Source organism: Phaenicophaeus curvirostris, chromosome 22 (assembly GCF_032191515.1).
Source record: "Phaenicophaeus curvirostris isolate KB17595 chromosome 22, BPBGC_Pcur_1.0, whole genome shotgun sequence".
Classification (NCBI taxonomy): domain Eukaryota; kingdom Metazoa; phylum Chordata; class Aves; order Cuculiformes; family Cuculidae; genus Phaenicophaeus; species Phaenicophaeus curvirostris.
In genome coordinates this window covers 1,539,984-1,565,688 of record NC_091413.1, presented here as the reverse complement: position 1 = coordinate 1,565,688, position 25,705 = coordinate 1,539,984, and the positions used below count along the sequence as shown (strand labels likewise).

The window sequence follows — 25,705 nt, the reverse complement described above, 5'->3', positions numbered from 1 at the left end:
GGCGGGCGCGGAGTCCGAACGGTTCGGGCTGGAAAGGGGGCCTTAAAGCCCACCCAGCCCCGCTAGGGGCTGTTCTTCATTGCAAGGCGCTGGCGTCTGCTGCTAAGTCGGAAAAGGACAGCTGGGTGTTTGGCTGGTAAGCAAAACTATAGACTCGTAGAGTGGTTTGGGTTGGGAGGGACCTTAAAGATCATCCAGTTCCACCCCCTGCCATGGGCAGGGACACCTCCCACTGGAGCAGTGGCTCCAAGTCCTGTCCAACCTGGTCTAGTGTTAACATAGACATAATCGTAACAAGATTGTGGATTACAAGCATGACCCAAGAAATAACAACATGATCCTTCTTAATCATAAAATGTATGACAGTGTGTTTTACTGGCTTCCACCAGTCTGCATGTCAGTGCTTTTCATGTCAAGTCTTTGGTATTTCCTTCTCAAAGATTATCCAGTTCCACCCCCTGCCAAGGGCAGGGACACCTCCCACCGGATCAGGGGGCTTAAGTCCCCACCCAACCTGGCCTGGAACCCCTCTAGGGATGGGGCAGCCCCTACTTCTCTGGGCAACCTGGGCCAGGGACTCCCCATCCACACAGGAAAACATTTCTGCCTAAGATCTCATCTCCATCTCCCCTCTTTCAGCTCAAAACAGTTCCCCTTGTCCTGCCCCTGCACTCCCTGATCAAGAGCCCCTCCCCAGCTTTCCTGGAGCTCCTTTCAGTACTGGAAGATGCTCTGAGATCTCCCTCGAGCCTTCTCTTCTCTAGGCTGAACAACCCTGACTCCCTCAGCCTCTCTTGAGACTCCTAGTGAGGTCAAAGGGCTCCGAGTTGATGCTGTAGGGCTCAGCTGGTATCGTGTCCACCGCAGGCTCCAAGGGCTGGGATGCCCCAGGTCTGGCTTTTGACGTTATCTGCGCTGGCTTTCATGTCATGAACGTGTACACGCACTTATCGAGCAGCCACACAACTTTCCTTTTCAGGCAAAAAAACCATTCCCGTGTCTCTGGCTGTTCTGTGGCTTGGGCACACGCTACGAAAATGGGTAATGTGGAGTGCCTTGGCAAACTGTTTTAATTGGAATAGTTTCCTGTGTTGTGAGTCAGGCGTGAATTCTCCTGAGCTCACCCTTACTGTAACCCTTCCTGACAAGTTTCCTGGCTCTAAATTTCCAAAGAATTTGTTGGTTAGGCATGCCTCTGTTTTGGTCTGGCATTGAGAGAGACGGAGTTTGGTATTTCAGAGCGTTTTCTGCTGCGGGAAATAGCACTGCAAGGCTTCCAAATGGACACAAATCTGCTGAGGCAATTAAATACCAGTTCTGAATAGCTTTGCTTTTACTGAAATCTGTGTCAAATGTCCTTTAAGCCCAGGAACCACAGGGAAATCAGCTACATGAACTATTCAAGAAAGAATAGCTGGCTGGATTTGTTCACTAGATATTTATTTATTTTGCACTGTTAAGTTTCTGTGATTTCAGAAGACCAAGGTAATTTCTGGCACAGGTTATACAGTAGGTGCAGCTCACACACAACATGTCATAGCATCCTTCAAGGACAATCAGGAATTCATATTCTCCCCTAATGGGAAGATACCAAAGAGTAAATATAATTTGTACACCTGCCTTTCATGAAAGACTTTGATAAGTATTACTTGTAAAATCGACAACACAGCCGTAACTTTCTTTCCTATAAGGATATAAAAATGAGCTTTTGCCTTTACAAAAGGCATATGTATCCTGAACCTCACAAACAGAACTCTGCTTTTGTGAGCAAGACATCCTGAGGAATTTCCTCTACACTACGGTTTAACCATTTTCAGAGCATGCTCAGTACGATCTACAAATATTATAGAACCCTTTATGGCACCCACAGGAAAGCCAGGTTTTCAAACATGCCTGGTTAGAGTAGCTGCTCTGCTTGAAACCCCTTGGGCCCCTCCAGCTTCAGCTGGGGATAGCACAGGACACAGAAGTCTCAAGCGGGGCAGGTCAGAGCAAAAGGCTCCTCCCGAATGGACATATTTGAAAATGGTAGGCTGAACACCTCCTAGCCGGAGGATTACATCTCATATTCTTTTAGAATAACTTTTTCTCCATGTAATGGGATCATTTCAGTCCTTCTAGAAGAAGGGAAGCAGCCATCCGAGCATAGTAATGCTCTGCAAAAGGAAAACATTCTTCCCTACTTATGAGAGGAGCAGGGGGACTTGTATAGCAAGTCACAATCTCCTCTGGAATACAAGCAAATGTCCAGGAAACACATCAGAATTCTCTTGGCCTACCAAGGCCTCCAGAGGCTGCCGGAGGGTTTCAGCGCTGCTTGTTTTGCAGGGGGCTGGTGGTTGGAAGTGGGTGCAGAAAAAGCACTTGTCTCCTTCGGCACCGCTTGTGACCTCTGGAAATGGCAGATCAGCTTCATTCGGGTTTCTGTGTTTGCTGAATGGAGAGACAGGAATTGCAGAGCTTCCTTGAGGCACCAAGTGTAGCCTTCACAATAATCCTGCTGCAGGCTTTTGGCAGAGGCTGCAAAAGCTGCAAGGGCAGAGAAGAGAGGTGTTACAGACTGTGGCTGGTGGTTTGCGTAAAAGTACGTGAAGCAAGCACGGTCAGGGGATGTACTCACCTCGGCTGTATTTCAGGTAGCTGACGGTCATCTCCAGGATGTCGGCTTTCTCCAGCTTGGAATTGGGCTGGTGCCTCTGAAACTCCTTCTCCAGGAGCAGTTTCAGCTGCTCGATGCTGCTGTTAATCCGGTCGCGGCGCAGTTTCTCTACAATGGGCTTCCTCAGCTGTAACACAAAAGAGGAAAGTTAGCGGTGAGACTTTCTCTGTCCCATCTCTGTATAAACTGTTGTTGAAGAGGTTTGGCCCTTGTCAGCTCTTCGCTCCTGCGGTCACAGAGGTAGCAGATACTTACTCTGTTTTTCTCTTTGGGTGTTAGGATTTCCAGGGAGAGAGCACTGGGTGCCATTATCCCAAGTGCTGCTTTCAGCTTGGAGCTTGTCGGTTAGCGGGTAGAGAAGGGAGCCGGGAGTTCCTCTATTTATATGCTGTCTCTGCATACAAATGTCTGAGTCCAGAGCGACTTTGAGTTTCCCACAGTCGATAGCCAATCCATGTGTGCCCTGGGACAATAGAGAAAGCATCTATTACAGCATGGCAAATTGACTGTGAATTGCCTGGGGATAATACCCTGCTCCCAAAGGAGCAGGTGGACTGGGGAGTGTGTGACACAATAGGGCTTGGCATTACAGCGCTGGGGTAAGAACGTGGGAAAGCGTTTGCCGTCATTATAATCAAACTTCTGCCTGATGTTGGGAATGTCAACATCTCAATGTGCTGCCTTTTCCCAGGCTGTGGTGAAATTAAGCACAGAAGACTGATCCCAGGAAGAGATAATGCTTTGTGCCCACACCGAAAGAGAGGTTGAAAAGGAAAAGATGCAGAATTAGAGGGGCTAAACCCTTTCATTGACATTAAACCATGCTTAGATGAATACAGTACCGGATAATTTTCATGCAACATGAAGACTAAAATTGAGGGAAATACCTTTAAAACAATTTGCACTGAGCAGTTAGTTTGACATATTTTCGTGTCTGTTATTGAAATACCTAAAATCCCTCTATAAGTTATATTCAGAGCTCTTCTTTGCATTTGTTTGGGTAATCTGGGCTTTCCTATGGCAGCCCGTGACATGTAATGATTATGATGCCTTTCCTGAACATGTCCTATTTAATTTCATGCCACTTCGCAAATGCCTCGCTGTTTCTTTGGTCCTGAGTTCCCACGTAGAGCACCTAAATGTATTTTCCATTTACAGACAACTGAGACGCAGTGAAAAGTCAATTCCTGTCTATTGATGTGCTTGTATTATCCCACTCGCAGAAAGTAAATAGAGGCTCTAGGATATCCTGTAACTGTTCAGTCCTTTCTCCCTCCATGTGCCGTGTGTTGCAATGAACACAGGTAACGAAGTGAGAAGGATCAGATAGAATCCAGGATTAAAGCTGCCTTTTTGAAGTGTGTTTTTAAGGCTGTCCTAGGTTGCCTACTCAATTCTACTGCTGGCTCCCCCTCGCAGTGCAATGCAGTACAAAGCTAGTGACATTTATCATCTGTCAGTCAGGCATGTGAGGCCTTGGACTGATGAATTGCCAGTTATGCTTTATGGTGCGTCTATTTTGGCTGCAGTACATGGAGGTCTAGGGGCTTAAGAGGCATTGTGCATGAGCATAATTTTCTTTCCTTAATTCCATGGTCAGAGGCTAGACTGTTGCTAGCAGGTTGGGGATGTTATTTTTTGAATGCTTGTTTCTCGCTACCACGATATTCATGAAAGCCCTATGTATTTCCTGTGTCTGCTTTTCAATACCAGAAGGAAACCTTCCATTTCACTGTCATCTGCAGGCAGTTTCACCTGCCCTCACCATCCCTCTCAATAAGCCAGGGCCAAAATCTGTGCCTGAGAGAAATGTGTTCCAGCACAAACAGGGTTGTTGCATAAAGGGACATGATGCTGCGAAGGATGATCCTGTAACTAACCTGAAGCTTACAAAGCTCCTTTTAATGTCCTGGCTTCTCATGGCAGCGATTTCCATAGGTCAGCTATTCCCCCTCCTCCCTTTCCAGTTCAAAGATGATTTACCTTTAGATAGATCACAAAGGGTGCAACGATTTTAATTGCTGATGGTTGTCAAAAGCATGTAATTTAACAGGGAGTATGAGTTCTATTAAAAATCAGTTTCCTGAATTATTTTGTCAGCTTGCACTGAGCAGTGTTGCTCGCAGCCAGTGCAACTCCTGGGTGTCTGTACTTGTGCCATTATTGGAGCCTGAAGTCAAGCACGGGGCTTTGTGCATCTCTCTCAGGGGTCACATGAGATGGAACGAACAGCAGGTCCCACCACACGCTGTATGGGAAGGAATATGTTTGCGGCAGCAGCGGGTACAGTGCGATGGGAAAGAAGCTTTGACCTAATTTTCAGTTCTGGAAATATGGAATGAGTGGTTTTAAATAATGCCATCCTATCCCCAGCACAATGCGCCTGGACTCCAAAGGGCTAAACCAGCTCCCACTGATTAAAGAATTATCCCTTCCTTTAAGAGCTGGGCAGATGGTGCAGCAGGCGTTTGCTTTCTTCTCAGGACCCTCAGAGGCACACTTCTTTTGTTGACAGTTTAACACCGTGAATGGGGCGATGTGGGAAATCCTGGGAGCTGTGGGCTCACACCATCTGATGTGAATGGTGAACCAGGCATGATGCCTTGCAAGCACACAAAACGACAGCCTCTGCGCTCACCAGCTCTTCTGCCCCTCTCTGTCAGTTGAAAAGTTGGCAAATCTTCCATTACCCTCTTCCCTGCTTCTCTAACCCTCTGAATGCTGTTGGTGGATAAGAGAAACAAATACCTACCCCCAGCTACACCTTTGGTTTGATTATTAAGGCCTGAAAACTTAATGGCAATGATATTTCTTAACTGATGCTTCGGATAATAAATTGTCTGAGGCTGTCCCTGGAATATATTCATTATGGAGCAGGGCTCAGTGTGCACTTTCTGCAAGGATTTCAGTAAGGAAAAAGAACCCTGTGCTGCTGCAGGCACTCCAGTTGCTCTTTGTGACAATTCTGTAGCTGGCTTGCTCAGTTTGGGCTCTTTTAAAATTCAGCTGTTAGTGCAATAGCCTGTTCCACTGAAACATGTTTGTGATCTAAATCCTTGTCACTGTCCCTCATGTCTTTGGGAGGAGCTGGTGCTTCTCCCTGGCTGTCACTGCAGAGCTAGAATGAAAGATTGATTGTCTGGGGCTTTAGAAGCAGGGGGTTCCCTGTTTTTGGAATGAAGGATTAAAAGAAACAAATCCCCAAAACTGCCAAACGTGTGGAGCTGACTAAGTAATGTTACACAATAATTTCTTTCTTCGGAGGGTGGCTTGAAACCTGGACCCGCTCTTGAGAGATGACAGCTATGCTGTGGACAGAGAGCCTTGCTCTCTAAATCATATCACAGTCATGAGTCGTGTTGTGAAGATGCCACAGGGAAAAAGGGCGATGTCTCCACTCTCACTTGGTCCAGATACTGAGGATTGTAGGGGGAAACAAATCTGCAAACAATTGTCAATATTTGTACTTACAGACCTCGCGGGTGCCTAAGGCAAGATCTGCCATGGTAACTGTCTCCAACAGCAGATACTTGCCATTTGACCCTGAGCTATGGTGTGCAGTCTGTGCCCCATAGATTGCTTTGAGTTGAAGAACAGTCACAGAGAATCCAGGAAAGGTAACTACCCAGCCCCAAGGCTGTCATCAGTTGGGCTGTGTCCATTGTAGCCCATAAATCAAAATGTCTGGAGAACCACGAGCCTAGGAAATGAGTGGTGGGCCATGGAGCTTCTGGTTTGTAGGTGGTGATTTCAGCCCAGGTGCAGACTTGCTACACGCGCTGTTTCACAAAAGCTGCTAATGCTTGTAATGCCAATTGACAACTTGCATAGCCCATCAGATACTTAGCTTTCTGTGGAAGGAAACCCAGCATATTGCAATGTAGTAGCAGGTCTGGAGGAAGGTGGGCTGTCAGAGAAGAGTACAGAAAACCAGAATTTCAGCGTCAGTGTTATGCAGATCGAAAATGCAGGGACCCTGTACTTATAGCAAACAACCTGATGGCTTAAAGCTTTCCTTTCAACATCACTTTTAGAGCATTTTTATTTTAGAACTTTTCTTACATTCACATCAGTCTGTCTCACAAACGCTATTGGTGGTGTTTTTAAAGAAATAATTACAAGTTTTATTTTTTGGTGCCTTCCTTAAATGGTTTCAAATCTTTCTGACAACCCCTCTCGAGACACCTATTTAGTGTCAAAGAGCATAACATTCCCAAGTTTTAAAAGGGGCTCTCGCATAATACTGATCGATCAATGAGCTCCTTGGGAAAATACCTCTCCAGATGGTCTATCGGGACAGGAATTGCTGGTCATCACAATGCAGAGCGAAAAAGCGTCACTAATGTGGGCTGTTGTGAGGCACGCTTCCTTTGTGGTCCCTTTCAATGTCATAAATGGGGAAGAAAGTGTGGGAAACTCTGAGAAACTCTGGCCCACACTCTGAGGTTAATAGGGGCTTTGTCAGGAGAATATTCCTGGGCTGTGGGATCAGCATAATAAACAACATCTTCCCTAAGGGTGGGAATGTGTTGGAGCAGGGGAGAGTCACCCCAGGGGACAGAGGAGCAGTAAGAAGCTTTGCGTTCAATTATTAGAAGTGGTAATAATTAATAAATTGTAAACATAACCTTTGCTGTGCTAAGACCAGTGAAACCGGAGGTCTGGCTTTTAGCTCTCAAGTAATTGGTAAACTAAAGCCCTGAGGGGGCAAGCCTTTGGCTGGTGTAAACCACAAGTGATGCACTTGCACTGGGCATGGATCTGACTCCCCAGAGCAAAGCGATGATTTCTGGTGGGGTTTGTTTTCTTCCCTCTGCCCAGAAAGGAGGTGCTTCTCTGCAAACAGTAGCTCTGAATCCCTTGTGCACTAACAGCCAAGCGTGATCGACTCTCCTGCTATACCAGGGCATATAGCCAGTGATGTAACATGGCCTCTGCGTGAATGAGAATCAGACCTCACCGTTAGAATGACAACACTCGTGTCTCTCCAGATTTATGCTCTGGGCTTAGAAGCCCAGCCACGACATGAGTTTTGCACAATTGTCATTTCTACAGCTTGTTATCCCAGAACTGGAAGGGCCGGGTTCAAATCCAAATCTAGTTTGTGCAGCTTTTCTTTGGTTTCCTTTTCTCCTTTCCATTCATGCTGTTTTAAACAAACTGCAGTGATGCTGCTGTGACAGTCACAACGTGGTTTACTTGGGTGGTAACACATGAGCTGCAGAAGATCCCCATCCACATAGCAGCAGCAGACCTCACCATGCCATGAGTGACTATTCCCAGGCTCTGTGGTGCATAGTCAGTGTGCTTTGGGGTACGTTGCATTTTGACTGACTCTGAACTCACCCAAACTTCCTACCCACAAACTGCCTTAATTAGGCTTGATTTAGAAATGCACAGGCATGGGTGAACAGCTTGAGTTTTGCTGGGATTCTGAAGCTTGTACTAATTGACACAGACAAGTTGAACACTGCAAGGTGAAGTGGCTTTTCAAGATCACTAAGCAGCCACAAAATCTAAAAATATCTCTTCTGAATTATTTAGTAGTTCATTAGGAAGATCAAATCTGTCTGCAGCATTGCTGTCAGCCCCCGATGAACTGCAGAACTGTACCAAAGCCCACCTTGTATTGTAGTGGCACACAAAGAGCACTCAAACCAGGTCGTGCGTTGAGGGTGAAATAACAACCTAAATGATCCATGCAACAGTAATGAGGAGGAGTAATATGTTCTTGACTTTGCTATCTGGCTTTTTGGTCCTTTCCATATGGATAGCAACAAGTCTTGTCACAAATCAAGTGAGGACTGCCCAGGTACAGCTAGAAGTGTTTGAATGCAGTTTGATCTGATTGGCTTAACTATGTACTCATTTGACAAGATCAGATATTCTAGGTTTCCTTTTGTTTGAGAAAAAAAAAAGCATATACTAGAAGCAAAGTTTTCAAGGGCATCTCTCCCAGGGAATCTGAGGAGGGTTGATAGTGTTGACCAGTGGTGTTTTGTGCTGTTAATAGATCTTGGAAGAATAAGGGGGTTGCCTGTGATAGGTCCAAATCAATGTACTACACTGTGGTTAGAGAACAGGTTTGCGAATGGATTATTTGTGCAGATTTATTTTACTTTGAAGAGAAGGGAAAATAAGAGGTGAACAGTCCCCCCTGAGCAATGAATAGAAACTCTTTTAAGAAAAAGGGAATGAATGTTACTGGAGAAAGTGTAGTGTTTTGGAGAGACTTTGGCTTTTAATATGCCCAAGGGCGGCTTTAGGATTCCTTTCCTGTGCTTTTCTTCCTGCTTCCCCAAACACCTTCTGAATCGCTTTGTGCTTGTTCCCCTCATCCCTTCCCTCTGGGTAGCTCTGTGGGAGGACAAGCACAACAGGTGCCAATATTCCTCCCTTCACCAGAGTGCAGCTGGATTGTGGGTAGTTCCAAAGAGGAGGGCGGGATCCCCAGACAGAGTCAGGTGCAAAACTCTCTGGAAGTTATTAGGAATTTTGCATGTTGTTACTTCCTGAGCAGGCAGAAAGCCTAAGAGTGAACTCAGGCTGGTAGACAAATTAATGTGGGAAAACAAACTGGCTCTGAGGTTAGTGATTTGCTGGAATATGTTTCTGTGAAGTATTTAGGCCCACAGCTGTCAGTATCTCACTTCAACTTTACCTCCATTTTATTTTTTTATAACTTTCCCAGTGGCCGCCTCTTTGTAAGATCTGAAATCCTGTTCTGCCAAATGAATTTCACAAATACAAGCTATGTACTGGCATGAAGGGTTCAGAAATACGACACCTCCCGATAGCTTCCCTCCTGCAGAGAGTCTGCATGCAACACTTAGTCCAGGAGTAGTGGCCATTTTAATAATTTCAAACCAAAGGATTAATGACTAGAATAATTTTTATTGTACAGCAAAGACACCAAAGTTGAACATCACACAGGATGGATACATCACAACTTTATAAAAGCTTTTTAGGCTCTTGAGCGTGTTCAGTGAATAATTATAAAGTACTTATTGCCTCCCTTCCTCCCCTTTTCCTTAAGGTATATCACAGGTATTTCCTTTACAAAAGGCATCAATTATCCCTCAACTGAGAGCAGCACATACTGACATACTGTTCTCTTCATAACTTTCTGTAAGAAAGCATATTAAAAATAGCACAAGAACTTGAGAAGAATCAGCATTTCTTAATGACACCTTTTACTCAAAAGGTAAAGGCTAGATACTCTCTTTATGATACAAAATACATTCCTCAAAGTGCCCCTTCTTTAGGAAGGTCAATACATTATCTGGAGACAATGGAGCACTTGAACCAGTGACCCAGGGAGTTAGAGTGATTTCCTCTGACAGTCACAGGCTCACAGCCTTGCCAAGCAAAAGTGTGATGGGACTGAAAGGCACTTGGCTCTCTAAATCAGCTCAGAGCTTGGTCCTCTCTTTGGCCAGGAACCACCAATAAAAGCAGCAAATTTGCTGCAATATACAAACACATTCCTTCACTGTGAAGGGAAACTACTCAGCGACCCTTATTTCTTGTGACAGAAAAACAATAACTGCCCCCCTCCCACCTTTGGAAAGCAATGTTTCCTACTTTAAAGAGGAACCACTTATCACAGGTCCCTCTAGTTTTTGTGGCAAAAGATGAGAATAAAGCAAGGTTCAGCAGGTCTACCAGGGTCTCCAGATGGTAGGAGCAGGAGCCACCATCTTCTGGACAGGTTGCTTCCTGGCAAACAGACAGGGTGACGGGGGTGGACTACACAGAGCAGGAGAGTACACGGCATCTGCACCCATCTGAGCTTTGCAGAAATGTCTGAGAAGCTGCACCTGAGTTTCTTTCTTGGTTTCATAGTAGGAGAGAAAATTCATAGCTTCCTTGAGGCACCGCAGGTATCCACTGTTAAAGTTCTGCTCCAGGTTCTTGTGAATGAATGCTAGAAGAGAAAGAAAGAAACAAATGCGGTAGGTTAAAATCATGACCAGATGTGGGACAGTGGCGATTTGTGCATTAAGTTTCTTTCAAGAGCCTGAATCCATGAGCTTGCTTAGGTGAGCAGACCTGGTGTGTTACAGCCCCTGCGCACCTCAGGGGCCAGGGCTGTGTGGAGGGCAAAGGCCTGTGGGGGCAGAATTCACATGGGCGACGTGCAGCACAGGCTCTGCACTCACCTTGGTCCTGCACCTGGCTCTGCTGCTTCAGGTAGCTGACAGCCACTTCCAGGATGTCGGCTTTCTCCAGCTTGGAGTTGGGCTGGTGCCTCTGAAACTCCTTCTCCAGGAGCAGTTTCAGCTGCTCGATGCTGCTGTTAATCCGGTCGCGGCGCATTTTCTCCACCACTGGCTTCCTTAGCTGTGAGAGGGATGGAGCAGATTGTTAAGGATTTTCTGAGCCCTGACCTGATTTCCCTTTCTGATGCCCTGATACGCACGTGTTCAAAGATGCTTTCCTTTGGTAGGAGAGCTTTTCAATGCTGTCTACCTGTTCCCCATTCAACTTCATTTTAAAAAATCTACATAGTCTCCTTTTTTCTTAACCTATGTGCCTTCCCCCAGACAACCTGCTCCTTCCTTATCTCATCTTTTCCCGCGTAGTATTTATTTGATGGAGGCTTTACTTCCATACAGCACAGACTAGCCCTTCCAATCCTGTCAAGGGCTCTACTTACTTTATTCTTTTCTTTGGGCAGCAGTTTGTCCTCCATGTGGATCATGAGAGTGTTACTGGGAGCCATTCTTAGTGCTCTCAGACCCCCGCGTCGGGCGGCTGTGCTAAGCGTCAGACTTCGCTTTGGCAGTTACCAGCTGCCTCTATTTATACGTCAGGGAGCTTTGGCAGATACGTGAGTGTGGGGATTGCTGGTGTTTCCCACAGCCCTTCAGCCAATCCAGGCACGCAGCTGAACAATAGAGGAAGCATCCATTAGTGGATGGTACATTGATTGCAAATGCCCTGGAGAGAATAACCTTCTGCCCATGCTGGCTGGTGGAGTGTGCAGCGTGGCTCTTCAGGGCTGCCCGGGGATCTGGGAAAACACTGACCCTCCAGCTGGTTGTCTGGGATCAGTCACATTCCTGAGTCCCTGCATGTGCCAGTCATGTTGGTGGCGTGGAGCAGGCACGCTTTTGGGGGAAGGTGGGAAGAGAAGAAGGGGAGGGCGATTACGGTTATAATCAACAGCATTAGGGGCATCTCTCTGCTCTTTCTAGAGAAGACACATTCCAGCCATCCGCCAGGCACAGTTTGCCAGGGTGTGGGTGCATTTGTGCTTGTGGATGCTGTCATTGTGCTTTTAATGGGTGAGCCAAAGCCTCATCAGTGTGAAATGACAGATTTGTTTGTGTGACATTTCTAAATGCTGTGGAGACCTTCAGCCAGGATGCACTGAACATAACCCAGGACCAACCTGAGGAAAGCTGTTCTGCATCTGGCAACCTGGAGGTCTTTGCTGCCATGCACAGGGATACTGCTTGTGCACGGCAGCAGGGCTGAGATCTGGAAATGGAAGTGGTGGAGGGAAGTGTGCAGTGAGGTGAGAAAGCCAAAGGCGATTTCTTATTTGGAAACCCTGAAGGGAATCCAGAGTTTAATGGGCAGCTGAGAGGAATGAGAGAGGTGCCACTGAAATAGCCAGCATCGTGGTTTTCATTGTATGGGCCTGAATGGACTTAGCTCTTTGTGAAGGGCAGATGTTGTCCTCAGACCCCTTTATTCCCTGCATTATGGGAAAGCCAGGAGACAAGACATCTCATGAACACTTTGAAGCAGTCGAAAGATTATGATACAAAATAAGATATGGCTCTCAGACCATGCCCCGGCTTTTGCTAGCTATAATAAGGTGTCCCTTTTCCTGTATTCTTTGGATGACCTTCCTTCAAAAGCTGGTGTCCTATGTTATGCCCTTCCTAGCAAGCAGCAGTGGTGATGTGTCTTGAAGCTGGGAGCTGACAGGTAGGCATGTAGCAAGCTGGTTGAAGGGCTCTTCAGTGTCAAAAATCATCTTTTTCCCAACTCCTGAGAGGCAGCCTGACCTTTATTGCTGTATTATAACTGATAGCCAGATGGTCTTTTGGGAGCTGGATCCTTTCCCTTTAAATCATTCAGGCCCAAGCACCGTCACTAATTTTGTGAGTAGTTGCATGGCACACTTCTATTGTCCCAACAAGAAATGTTATCAATAGGGGAAAAGTATGGGAATTGCAGAGAAATTCAAACCCACACAGCCTGGTGCTAATATCTCCTTTGTGGAGCTTGCACTGCTGTCATGGCACGATGAACTTGCATGGCTTTTTCAGGGGTTTCTCGGAGATCCACGTTTACCAGGAGAAATGGGCAACATGGGGCAAGGGGACAGAGATACTGGTTCACACCGGGGGTGGCCAGCAGCAATGCTAAGCTCCACTGCAGTACTGCTGACCTGGGAGTTGCTGGTTTGCTCCACCATGCCTCAATCTGCTCTTCTGAGGAATGGGAGTGGTGCTGCTAAACGCTTTCACAGAGCCCTCTTGGAATCAGGAGCTGAGCCCATCTGTGCAGTGGGGTAGGGATAGCGCTGAAGTGGCCCTTGTGCCTTCCTGGTGCTGCCTGCGGATACTGCTGACCAGCTGGGAGAAGGAAGTGGAGAGGGAGCCACTCTGGTGACAGTGCTCCTGCACAGTGGAAGTGCTGAGGGAGGGCCTCTTCTCGCTATCTTTTTCTGCATCCACTGGAAGCCTGGCAGAGATGCTTCCCTGGGACACTTCTTTACCATTGCAGCTGCTTCTGTGTGGAAGTCATAGAGTAATAGAAACATTAAAGTTGAAAAAGGCCTCTAAGCTCATCCAGTCCAACCGTCAGCCCAGCTCCCCCATGCCTACTAAACCATGTCCTGAAACCTGTGAATGCTTGGTGAAACCATTGGATGGGATTGTTGTGCCACACTCAGACCTTACCATTGCTGGGTGGATGTGTTCTAATGTTTAAGATTCCTTGATTTTAGCACCACAAATCCCTGCAGCATTACTGCCTCCTTTCATCGCCCTTACAGTCTTACGACTCACTCTGTGGAGGTTTCTTGGATAAGGTTTGAAAAGACAGAGTCCTGTCTGTTTAGGGTGAACCCTAACTTTGACAGTTCTTAACTTATGAGCCATCGCCTGCTTTGGTATTGCAGATGAAGATCCCTTCTCTAGCCCCCTAGGTGCTTCCAACACTGCCCACCGCATTCTGCTTGGGATTTTTCAGGGATTTTTCTACACAGTAAAGTGTTAAAAAAATGTTTTTGCATGGGAAATATAAAAATAAATGGTCTTGCAAAACTTGCTATTCACGATTGGCTTCTGCTCTCACAAGCCGAGTGCAATTCTGCTGTCTGAACCAGCAGAGTGGAAGTGTAGTGAAATCTGCCTTTTTCAGGGGAAAGGGGTATGTTGTTAGACTTATTGTATGAAATATTCCATTAAATGTCATTAGCGTGGCGTTATCTTGTTTCCTTTAGATATTATAACTATGTCATAAAGGGTCTTTTATTACTGTAAAGTACACTTTTCACGGGTTTTACCTTTCCTAATTAGTTTTTCCTTTAGAACCCGAATGCGTAATATACTGCCATTCCCAGGTACATAAGTGAAGGGAAGTGGACTTTGCTCATTAAGAAACGCATGAGACAATTTGATCTGTATTTTCTGGGTTGCTAGAGGCAAAAGCAATTTCTATAGCTGCTTGTGTGGGTGACCCCGAAATAGTCATGCACCAATGACATAGTCTTTCTACACTGAGTATTCCAAATAATTAAAAATTAAGGAGTATTTATTATTTTTCTGCCTAGCTGAAATTCCCACAAGTCACCTCTCGACATATTCAAGAGTGCACAAGAGGGATTTATTATTTCCTGGTATATTGACTCTGAAAGGTCTGGGGATTACAGCTGCTTTGCACATGAATAGCTGGAGTGTGTTGTACAAAAGGCATGGTCTGAGGGATAATGGGGTTGGATGTGGGAAAGCGCTGACCCTGGGGGAGAGCAGGCTGGTGCCTGATGGCAGGAATCAATTATGTCTCAAAGGAGCACATTGCCCTGGGAGCAGGCTTTGCGGGAGCCACCATGTTATGTGTTTACCACCCTTCTCCTTGAAAAACCCTATAAAACCACCACAGAATACATCCTATCCTGCTCTTACCAGGGGAGTCAGCTACACTGTGCTCTCTAGTTGCACCAGTCAGTGCTGAGTTAGTTATGATCACAGAATGGTTTGGGTTGGAAAGGACCTCAAACCCTTCCAGTCCCACTCCTGCTATGGGCAGGGACACCCCCCACTGGATCAGAGGCTCCAAGCCCCATCCAACCTGGCCTTGAACCCCTCCAGGAATGGGGCAGCCACCACTTCTCTGGGCAACCTGGGCCAGGGCCTCCCCACAGGAAAACATCTCTTCCTAAGATTTCATCTTATTCTCCTCTGGTAACTGTTGTCCAGCTCAGCAGCAGGACAGAGGCTGAGACGCAGTGGTTCTCTCACTCATGCTGCCAGAGGGTTTGGAGCTGTGCTGTAAAGCACCCCAGATGCCGCTGACTTCAGTGGGAGCACACGCTCCCCAAAAGTCGTCTGAAACATGCAGACCTCATCAGTCAGTCACCTACTCAGCTCTGGCCAAGGGAGAGCGGCCTGTCACTAACGGTGGTGTTTGAGGGAGCATATGTGGGAGCTGCTGAGTTCATGCACTTCCTTTGTTGTTTGGGTGCAGTTTTTTGGAAGATGGTGGTTTTCGGTTTTTACAATGTGCTCAGCATCTCTGAGGAGGTGGCATTACTGCTGACATTTCAAATGTCAAAATTTGGGCTTCAAGAAAACAAGAAATGGGCTGAAAGTCATAGGGATTTAAGAGAAACATTTTAATATTTTTGAAAAATATAAAAGCGTTTTGATGGATTTCTTTATTTACCTTTTGCTTATTGAGCAATTGGACTTTGGATCAATATAATTAATTTTCTCTCTTTATAGAATCATGAGGCTCGGACATGAAATCATACTGAAGGCTCTAAGTATTATGAGTCTCATTATAAACATCCCAGGGCGTACTGAACAGTGCTGCCAAGCATTTTGACAAGGGGAGGATTTCCTGCAGAGAGAGTATTTCGGAGGAGCAGGTAGAGAGCTGGGAGCATGGATGGTGAGGTCAGGCCCCAACCACCACTTACTGTCATGGACAAGATGGAAATGGTGCATTTGTGCCAGATACGAGGGCAGTCACCTCTCCATTTATGAGAGCAGTGATTAATCCTGCCTGCATATGTCAGATATTTAATGTAATTCAGGGTACAGTGCATCCTGTCCAAGCAGCCCAGAATAACTGTAACTGCTGGGAGGCAGCTGATTGAAATCAGATGGAGCTGACAGAAGGAGTGACGGCAGCAGCTTCAGACTGAGGTTTTGGTAGGTCTTCAGGAACGTGAACAAACAAATTAAAACTTAGCTTGCTTTCCAGAGAGATCAAGTTAATTTCTGTTGAATAGATCATTAAGTGTTTCCTGATGAAGGATTTGTGTGCATCTTCCTTTTCAGCCATTTCATGGGCTTGAACAACTTGTACTAAATAGCATTTTCACAAACGACCTCTGAACTTGAGTCCAAGGAAGAACTTTTGCATCTGCTTATGTAAGTGATGCATGGCTGTGAGTGTGGTCCAGACTGGGAATCCAAATTCTCTCACAAGCTAGGGAGCTGGCTCCCTTTCAGAGATGCCAAAGCTGAATAAAACAAAAAGTGGGTGTTGAGCATCTTTGCAAACCTGATGTCTCCAACAGCCACTTGGCAACAGAAGCACTGCAATCAGTAGACTACTTGAAATACTGAAATTCTGTTTTTCTCCTGTTTACCTCATTTTTTTCCTTTGTAAAGCATTGCTAATAATACATCCTTATCTCACAGAGGAGGTCGCTGAGAATTCATTAGCTGGTATTTGTAAAGCACTTTGAAAATGCAAAGCCAGTGCATTATTCCTAGTCTTCTGGATGCTTTCCATGTTATTAAAATCAGGATTTCAGAAAGGCTTATCAGGGATCAAAACAGCATCCCAAACTTGAAAGGAAGCAAGACTGTTAAACCATCAACTGTTGCCTCCCCCTCCAGCCAGATGTTAAGCCCTAAAGAACTGAAGTGGCACAAGGAATTACTTTCCCAAGTTCCCCCAGCTGGGCTGACAGGCCTTGATCAATGGATTTCTCCACAGTGAGTGCTATGCAGATGGTCTACCCAGAGCAAGGTTTCTGTGGAGTACAAAGGGAAGTCAAACACCATTTCTAATTCAGCTTGTAGCATGGCACACTTCCTTTATCCTCTGCCTGAATGCAGTGAATAGGAGAGCAGTGTGGGAAACTGGAAGGAACTCCAAACTCACGCAGCCTGTGGGTCTGTAAGAAACTCCTGTCCTCTAACCACATCTGCCTGTGACAGACAGAGGGGAAAAGAGTGACAGAATGAAAAATCAGATTATAAAAACTTCATGAAGGGAAAATAAACCCCGAGTAAAAAGGGAAAAAGGTGAAGGAAGCTATGCAGGCAAACAAAAACTGTGCCGGGCTCAAACCAGGGACTGCTGAGCAGCAGAGTGAGATCCAAGCGAGGCCCTTAGGACTGGACCCATTTTAATTTTCACCTCAGGATGGTCTGTAGGACTTGACACTGACCACGTCCCCTACATTTTGCTGTCTTTCCTGTTCTCTATTCAGCAGCTTTGCTCTGTCCGTGCTCCCGAGTTTTTTAGCCTTCTAAATGACTCACTAACAGAAGGCTGTGGAGGTTTGCATACCTCCAAGTTTCCCACATCATTTCTTAACTATATTCATTCCTGCCACAAAGGAAGTGTGCCTGACTACAAACCACATTAGCAACGGTGCTTGCCTCTGCATTGTGTTCAGTGGGAAGCCCTGCTCCCAAAAGGCCATCTGGGCAGCACGTACCAGGAGAGACGCAGTGGGAGCAATGAGCATCTCCCAAGACCTGGGAAAGCAGCAGCATCTTGAAGTCTTCCTAAAGAGCGAACATCTGGCAGAGATTATGGGGCAAGTCTGTTGCTAATGCCATATTTAAAATATCAGGTCCATTATCTTGGGGGTCTAATAAGTTTTCCGTGCAATACTGTGTATGTTTGGAACCATAGTAGAAGGTGTGTAATTCAGAATTCATTAACCTTAGTGTAAAGTGCACTGACTTTGCTAACTTTATAATAGGGAGGAATTTTTGTTATCAATTTTCTTTAACTGATAGTTAAAGCTCCCCCAGCGCAGGCAGCAGCAGCCACTCTGGGCTCTTGCCTTTCTCCCTTATGTCTTCAGAATCACAGGGCAAATCCCAGAAACCAGCAGAGCCTATGAATGTGACGGAAGAAAGCCAAGGGAAGACCAAGTCGCTCAAGTCACACATCTATTCTGCTGCAGTTTTATCATGGAAAGTTAATTTGTTCTTCCCCAAAATATAAGTCCTGTGATACAGGAATACAATAATGCACAGATTCCTAAGAAGCAGGTTTAGTTTCTTGTTGTGTGCTCTGGGTAACTGCAGGGAAGGCATCTGACACTTTAAATAGCTTTGTTGGACTTTGTTGGAGTTTCAGTCTCTGTGACTTGTAGCTGGAAGGGGAAATTATTGCAGTTCCCATAGCTGCTTTTTAGTAAGTTAATCTGGAAAACAGAAACTGTCTGTAATGTGCCCTGTTGATCACGGGACTGGCACATTTCTTCTTCGTGCACTTGATTAACGAGCTCAAGAAATGAGTTACTACTCAAGAGTTTGTTTCAGAGGATCACCCCAAGAGGGACGCACGGAGCAAAGGATTGGTTTCAGAGGTGGCGTTACATAGATAATCCACAAGCTTTGAGGAGAACATGTGAAACGGTGTCACAAAAGCTTTCCCACAACTTGAGATAAAAGACTTGGAGCTCAACAGCTGCTGCCCTGTACGAAAAGAAGGGAGCCTATTCAAGACCAGGACAATGGGGGTGGAAAAGCAGATCCTGGAAGAGGTCATTTAAACCTTACCTGGTCTTACGAATAATGAGTTGCAGTGAGAGAGAAATGTGTCCGTGTGTATGTGTATTCACATTAAAAGACATGCATGACCACACACATAGTAATATATATGTTGAACGCATGTACACAAATATTAAACACAAATACACATACACTGTAAACACAAACCATATTTACTCAATAGCATTTCTTTTTCAGTAAGAGGAGATGCCCAAACATTAGCCCTAACATTACTTTACTTCAACATCAATTTATCTGAACATTATTATTCCTATATTTAATCTTACAGTCTGTTGAACTGATTAGGTCACGCAGCACATTTCAAGTACATCTGGGATCAGAAGGCATGGATAGTTCTGCAGGTGTGGGTATTGCTCTGCCTGCCTGCTTCCCTCTGCTTGTGGTGTAACAGGGCAACGTGGTGTCAGCCTTGCTCCACACAGCCCGGGGTGCGTGGCCGGAGGGTGAAGAGAACATTCTGCTGCTGTGTCCTTCTCCAGCTGTGTGTGTGAGGTTAGAGCTCACAAAAGGGAGCGGTACTTGCATAGGCAGAAGGCAGGATAAATGCAGGCAGATCTGGTTCAAGTCTTCCAATTCAAATCTCTGTCTGTGTGTTTATAGGATGCAAATAGCAAGACCGTTAACTCGTCCAGCTGCAGGCACCTATGGAGCAGACTGTGCATCTCAGTACGGAAACTGGCCCGGTGGAGAATGAGGAATCAGGAACTCAATATCTAATAATTTTATGGGCTATGTAATTTTTTTCTGCACTCAGTTTTTCCTTTGTGCGTAGATTAAATGCGAATCACTAGAGCAAAGTGCATTTTGGGGAGCAAATGAGAAAACAGTGTGTGAGACTGAATCAATCCCAAACTACTCTGAGATTGTTCTCCTCACAGATCTACCCTGAAGGTATTGGAAAACAAACATAAAGTGTTTGTGCCATGGCTTGAGAGTGTTGTAAAAAAGTGCACCAGATACCAAGGGACGAGAACAAACAGAAATAACGGTGTGTATTTACAATTAAGTGTATTTCTTTACTGTGAGCTAAACTGGAAAAGCTGTTTTCTGTTTCACGTGGGCGAAGGTCGTGTGACAGTCACCTGAAGGAGACCAGCCGGCTCTGGCTTACGGGGAAGATGAGCTGAGCAGATTTAACGAAGTTCTGCTCTTTATCTCAGAAAGCGCTCGTGTGTGCGTGTGCGTTTGTGCGGGCTGAAGCGTGTGCCTCCGTGCAGCCCCACGCAGCAGCGTATTTCCCGCCATGGGCAGCTGACCTCCTCCTTCCTCCATGTATGTGAACCCAAGGCTGCATCTGGAATGCTATTGATCTGCGGCATTAGTCAGCAGCCTTTTCCCATTGAAGGCCAGCTCTTTCCCAGCTTCTGACACGTAATTCTGATCCCAGCCTTTCACGTACCACACACTCCCCACCTGCTCATCTGGGAGAAGGTCATTATCCCCAGGCTATTCACTGGCAATGGAGCATGCAAGAATGGATGCTTCTCCTATTATGCTTCCTATCTCCCTGATTGGCTGTGGAGTGTGGGAAACTCCATCAAGCCGGAGACCCACAGACTCTCGAGGAGGCTGCACGGTATAAATACCGGGCAGAGGCAGCTTTCGGCAACAGTTTCTCCTGGACTTCCACGTTGAGACTTCCCTCCTTTGCTCAGGACAGATGGCTCCCAGCGCTGTTTTCATGGAGCCTGACAACCTGCTGACACCAAAGGAGAAAAACAAAGTAAGTCCAGGCACAGCGAGGCAGCCTTGGGCCACGCTCTCAGCTGTTCTCATAGCAGTTTGCACCAGCTGAGAGGCTGGCCCAGTCTGTATAGGAATAGCGATGGGCAACAAACAGTCCTGCGAAATGGCAGAGGGAAGACCCTTCTAATAATACGTCTTTTTCCCTTTGCTTTTTACAGCTGAGGAAGCCGGTGGTGGAGAAAATGCGCCGCGACCGGATTAACAGCAGCATTGAGCAGCTGAAACTGCTCCTGGAGAAGGAGTTTCAGAGGCACCAGCCCAATTCCAAGCTGGAGAAAGCCGACATCCTGGAGATGACTGTCAGCTACTTGAAGCAGCAGAGCCAGCTGCAAATGAAGAGTGAGTATTGCACTTTGCTTTAGTTTCTAGCTTACTGCAAATCTGTGACAGTTTTAAGAATCTCTAGCTGTGAACAATTGCTCTAAACTATTCTTCGTCCCCCTCCCTCTTTTCTTCCCCTCTGTAGCTGCAGGATCCTTCCACAAAAGCTCTCAGTTTGACTTCAGAGAGGGTTATTCCAGGTGTTTGCAAGAAGCTTTCCATTTCCTCTCTCTTCATAAAGTCCGAACTGAAACGCAGACCAAACTTTTAAGCCACTTCCAGAAGAGCCAGACGGCTGCCTCGGAGGTCGCCCTTTCTCCTGGGAATCCCAGCACCCTGAAGCAAGCATCTTCAAAAAATGCCAGTACCCTCTGGAGGCCCTGGTAGTCAGGGGAATCTTTATGGACCTTTGCCTTTTCCAGTCTAGAGGAAGGATCTGACTGCATCTGATAGTCCAGCTCTGATCCTCTCTTCTGTAGGGGTTTTTATTTCCCCATGTATTTTATTTATGTATGAAAAGAATGCCATACTTTTGACTTTTATGGAATCCTTTGGCAAAAGTTCAGGCATTCTGGTGAGTGGTATTGAAGCTGTGTAGATGGTGGTGGTAACAGCACACAGCGTGCTGCCCAGTCAGGGGCAAATGTCTTCAAAATGAAGGAGGGTATTTTGTAAAAGTTACAGTTGTGACGGCCAGGAGCTGCTGTAGGAGAGATTTCTCTCATTGCCTGTAAGAGCCATTGGCTTTGCTCTGGATTGACCTGATTGTTTGTTTGCTCAGTCACTCCGGAGGATAAATTCACTACCCTTAGCTTCATGCACACTTGATTAAAACCTATTTCCCTCTGTTTGCTTAGAACTCATACGGCATCAAAGATGGTTTCTGTTCTGTTTTGGATTTTGCCTTTGATGACCCTTTCATAGTTCTAGAATATAAAATGTGATGAACAGAAGCTAGGGAACTTATGTAGAATATTTCTACTATTTTGCTGCTTTTTTCAGTTTAGAAAAAGAGTATGTTCTGCTTTATGTTAAAGAAAAGGTAGTAGGTAAAAGACTTGATTGTTCAATGTTATACATTTTGGGGGTAAGCTATGCTTTTTCTAGCATTTTCATTATAATAATGATTTTTGTCTGTATTGAGTGGTTTAATTCATGGTGGATATTGTTTCTCCCACTATTGGGACAGCCCTATGGGGTACGTGCATACTGTGTATGCGTCTCTGTGTCTGTAGAGAGCAATAAAATGCATTTGTGTGCAACTTCTGTCTGGGTCCTCTTCCTCTGAGGGATACACAACTGCTTGTGCCCCTGGAAAAGACCAGTGTAGCAGCCTTCTAAAGGAGCAGGATTATTTGTTATGTGAAAGGAGCTCATTTTCTCCTGGACTATGAGCTGTCTATTCTCCTGACTCCTATCACACAAGCGTCTTGCACCCTTTACCTCACCAAATAAGCTGATTCTTTCAGCTGAATCATATTGGGCATTTCCTTAGTCACTGCCCCTCCTACCCACACAAAACCTCCTCACCTGAGTGGCAGAGTTTTAAACCTGGCCCTCTGGTCTTCCTGGAACCTAAGTCCTCCTCTCACAGTGTTTTTTCATCTGATGCTGGGAAGAAAGAGGCCCAGTCACTGCAATACTGTGTAACCTCTAATGCCTTCTCACAATCTCTTCTCTGAGACCTTTGAGGGGCAAATGAGCTGTTCCACGGAGCCCTGGGACAGAGCTGTATTGCAGCATGGAGCTGTGGGAGCCCTGCAGGTGCAGGTCCAGAGCGCTGCCCTGGGAGTGACGCACAACCTGGTAAGATCTTTTGTTGCTGTTGTGCTGACCTAAATTAGGACTCCTGGAACACCCCTCATCAGAGTCTGAGGGAGCTGCGCCTGAGCTAGCAGTGAATTCATGTGGACTGCATAGCAAGGTACAAATAAAAAATTGCTCACTATTTTTGCCAATTGTATGAGGAAATAGTATGTGTCTTGGCCAGCAGGAATTACGATGTTAGTATAAATTAAGTAGGCTTGTAGCACCTTACTGTATGGTCATCCTGGGGTAAGGGGAAGTAGAGAATTACAGTAATAACTTGCAGAAGTTCGTGCTTTATCTTAGTCCCTATTAATCTTCCATATACTTGGCGTTGTTCCCACAGAGATGGAAAATCTACATTTACATAAACTGGTTCCCTGTCGCATTCGAGGAATGGTGACCCATTTTGGCAACGTTTTTAGTGTTCACAACAGCTGTTTTTACACACCGCCTACGCTTTTAGTAACTCGGCATCCGAGGCTGGTTGAAAGCCAGAACCGGCTCCCCGACCGAGCTCGCCCGCGCTCAACAAGCAACTGTTAACAGTAGTGTTGTGCTTTCAGGTCAAATAGTTTTATCAATCAGGCATCTGTGACCTCGATTGTTTTCCTCTTAGTCTAGTGTGCGAGTGGTTTTCTACCAACAGAGACAAACTGTGGCCTCTAAGCCAGGCTTTGAGATGTTTGCTGGCTCTGGGGCCTGGCTGCTGCCTCCAGCCTTGCTTGACCTTTTCTCCCCCACTGTGTTTGGGTGATACTGAAAATGCTGGCAAATAAACTCTGTAAGAGTTGTTTTTGGGGTTTTAGAAAGCAAGCATTCTTTAATCAGGCCTGGGCAACACTGGGGATGATCTCCATCAATTGCGTGCAGCGAGACAAGAACTGGGACAGAAGGTTTCTCATTCATATATGCATTTGTATAAATTTTCCCAGGAATCTTATGCATATTTTATTACTAAGGACTAATTTTAACGTTATTATGAACTTCACAACAGTCAAAACTCTTGCTAAGTGGAGCTAATTAGCTCCAGCTCTGACTGACCTTGCATTTGAGATGGGGAAAAGCTGCAAACAGAGGTGATTAGACAAGAAAACACCTCTCTCCGGCACGGACCACACTGAACACAAGACGTAAGTGCCTAGGAAAACACTATTTGAAAAAATAATGCTATCAAACCCATTCCATCAGAGGGATGCTCTGCCTAACTTTCAAAAACTACGGTTACTTGGAGGAACTTTGCTCTACTTTAGCTTAAACAGGAAAAAATATTCTGCTTCTGGTAATAGTAACTGCTTCTTGTATCCAAGGGGCCCTTCCTGCCGTGTCATAGAATCATTTTGGGGGCTAAGGCAGCCCCATCGCCATTTTGGGGGGCAAAGGGGGGCTCCCGCCGCCACTTTGGGATTAAAGGGGGGCTCCTGCTGCCGTTTTGGGGGGCAAAGGGGGCTGGGCCTCCATTCTGGGGGGCAAAGGGAGGCCTGGGTGGGGGCAGCGGCAGGGCCCTCACCTGATGCAAAGCGGTTCCCGGCCTGGGAACTCAGATTCCCTGACGTGGCTCCCAGTTGTGAGCACTGCACGAGGACGTCTTCCTCTCCCCTGCGTTCACGCTCCCTTACCTTAGTGCAAGGTCTTGTCGCTTTCTTTGGAGCCTCCAAAGTGGAAGCCGTGAGCACCAGAGTCTCTCTGCTGTGGCAGCTGGTAATTTCACAGCTTCTAAGGACTTTCATTTTGGGTGGTTGGATGCTTTGGGTCCATTTAGGGTTCTAAAATCAGGAAGGGTTTTAGGATTATCTCTGCAATTGCTGTTCGAATATTCCTGAGGTCCTTGCCGTTGTTGTATAGCAGTTGCAGGTGGTTTAAAACCAGTGTCAGTCCCTGGCCAGGGAGGCTTTGCTAACAGTGCTCCTTCTTGGGGGGGGATTTAGGACTTAGGGTTTCCAAGCATTGTACTGCCAGTTCCATCACAATATGTGAAGATTGTGTTGAGGGTACGCACACAGATCATCCCAATGGTTTAGAATGTTGCAGGAAGTGTAAACCATTGAACAGTCGGGTAAGGAGATGGGATGCAGCATCAGACTAGAATCAGCAGTCTACCAGCTGAAATAAAGAAGTGTTTAGGTGCCTGCTCTAGCAGCAGGGCGTTGAATGTACTCAGCAAGCGTGTGTTTGACAGAGTCTGGAAATACTTGCTCATGTGTAATGTCTTTTGGTCTGTTTTAGGAGCTGAGTCCACCAGGTGGCAGCAGGGGAGAAGGAAAGACTTGGTTTTTCTGTGGTCTGGAAACCGTCTGACTCTTCCTAGGTATATAATAAAGCTTCTCCAACGCCTGCGAGTCTAAAATGGAATCAGATCTGTAACAAAACACCTCTGGATACAAAATTTTCCTAAATTATTAGGAGACTGAAGTATTTTCTGCAGGTTCTACTGATATCTATCCACTTACATGTATTTGTCCACTCTGAGTTAATGATTGAGGTGCTCTGTGGTGGTGAGAGCTGTTAGAGCGAGACTGTTCACCAGTATCTAATGGAGACATACAAACGTGTTATTTGTAGCTTAGCCTGGAAACAACTGTCATGACAGAAGTGCTGTGTGTGCGAGTCAGAGCACTGCTGTCTGTCAGAGAGCGTTGGTGTGGGTAGGGCAGTGTGTGTGTGGAGAACACCCCGTGTCTGAAAGCTCTGCAGGCTGTCAGCGTGCGCGTTGTTCCTTCCTGGAGTGCGCGAGCCCTGTTTCAGTAGTGAAAGCTCTGGATTATTGGGGTTTCCTTTAAAAATGATTACAGACAAATGTATTTTGGGGACAAACAGTGTCTAACTCTAAACACGTTTTTTACTTGTGCAGGTGGAGAAAAAGATGGTGGTGGACAGGGCTGCTGAGGGGATTCTGCTCCTTTGAAAAGAACCGAAGAGTCGTCACAGCTGCGGAAGGAAGTGTGAAACCACAGGCAGGGCAGGTCTTGCTTGCAGCTCAAATTGCCGTCCTGATTTGAAATGGGGAAACCAATTGTAGCTTATATTTTGCCTGATTGTGGGATAAATGATAATCATCGTCTTAGGAGCACAGCAAATGGTCCCTTCTCCTGCCAACGCTGCCTCTCGGGTGCAGAATGCTGGTCACGCTGTGTTCTGTCCCTGCTGCTGGTGTTCG

General features: G+C 46.1%; 2 protein-coding genes across 3 annotated transcripts; one reads left to right on the top strand and one right to left on the bottom strand.

Annotated features, from left to right (window-relative positions):
* Positions 1–119: 119 nt before the first annotated feature.
* Positions 120–21,974, top strand: LOC138729977 (transcription factor HES-5-like). Of its 2 annotated transcripts, none has more exons than XM_069874620.1 (4): positions 120–136; positions 19,276–20,398; positions 20,580–20,760; positions 20,888–21,974. In XM_069874620.1, exons 2-4 carry the CDS (start codon positions 20,336–20,338, stop codon positions 21,127–21,129), a joined length of 486 nt encoding a protein of 161 aa, XP_069730721.1. In that variant the 5' UTR covers positions 120–136; positions 19,276–20,335; the 3' UTR covers positions 21,130–21,974. The 2 variants fall into 2 exon arrangements, with proteins under 2 accessions (XP_069730721.1, XP_069730722.1); XM_069874621.1 differs by lacking the exon at positions 120–136 and adding an exon at positions 17,885–18,647.
* LOC138729888 (uncharacterized) lies at positions 2,276–11,421 on the bottom strand. The gene is made up of 6 exons (XM_069874479.1): positions 11,319–11,421; positions 10,822–11,002; positions 10,325–10,586; positions 2,915–2,996; positions 2,621–2,786; positions 2,276–2,529 (listed from the first exon to the last, which is right to left on the bottom strand). The coding sequence occupies exons 1-6, from the start codon at positions 11,382–11,384 to the stop codon at positions 2,276–2,278; spliced, it is 1,011 nt and encodes a 336-aa protein (XP_069730580.1). The 5' UTR covers positions 11,385–11,421.
* Positions 21,975–25,705: the final 3,731 nt, after the last annotated feature.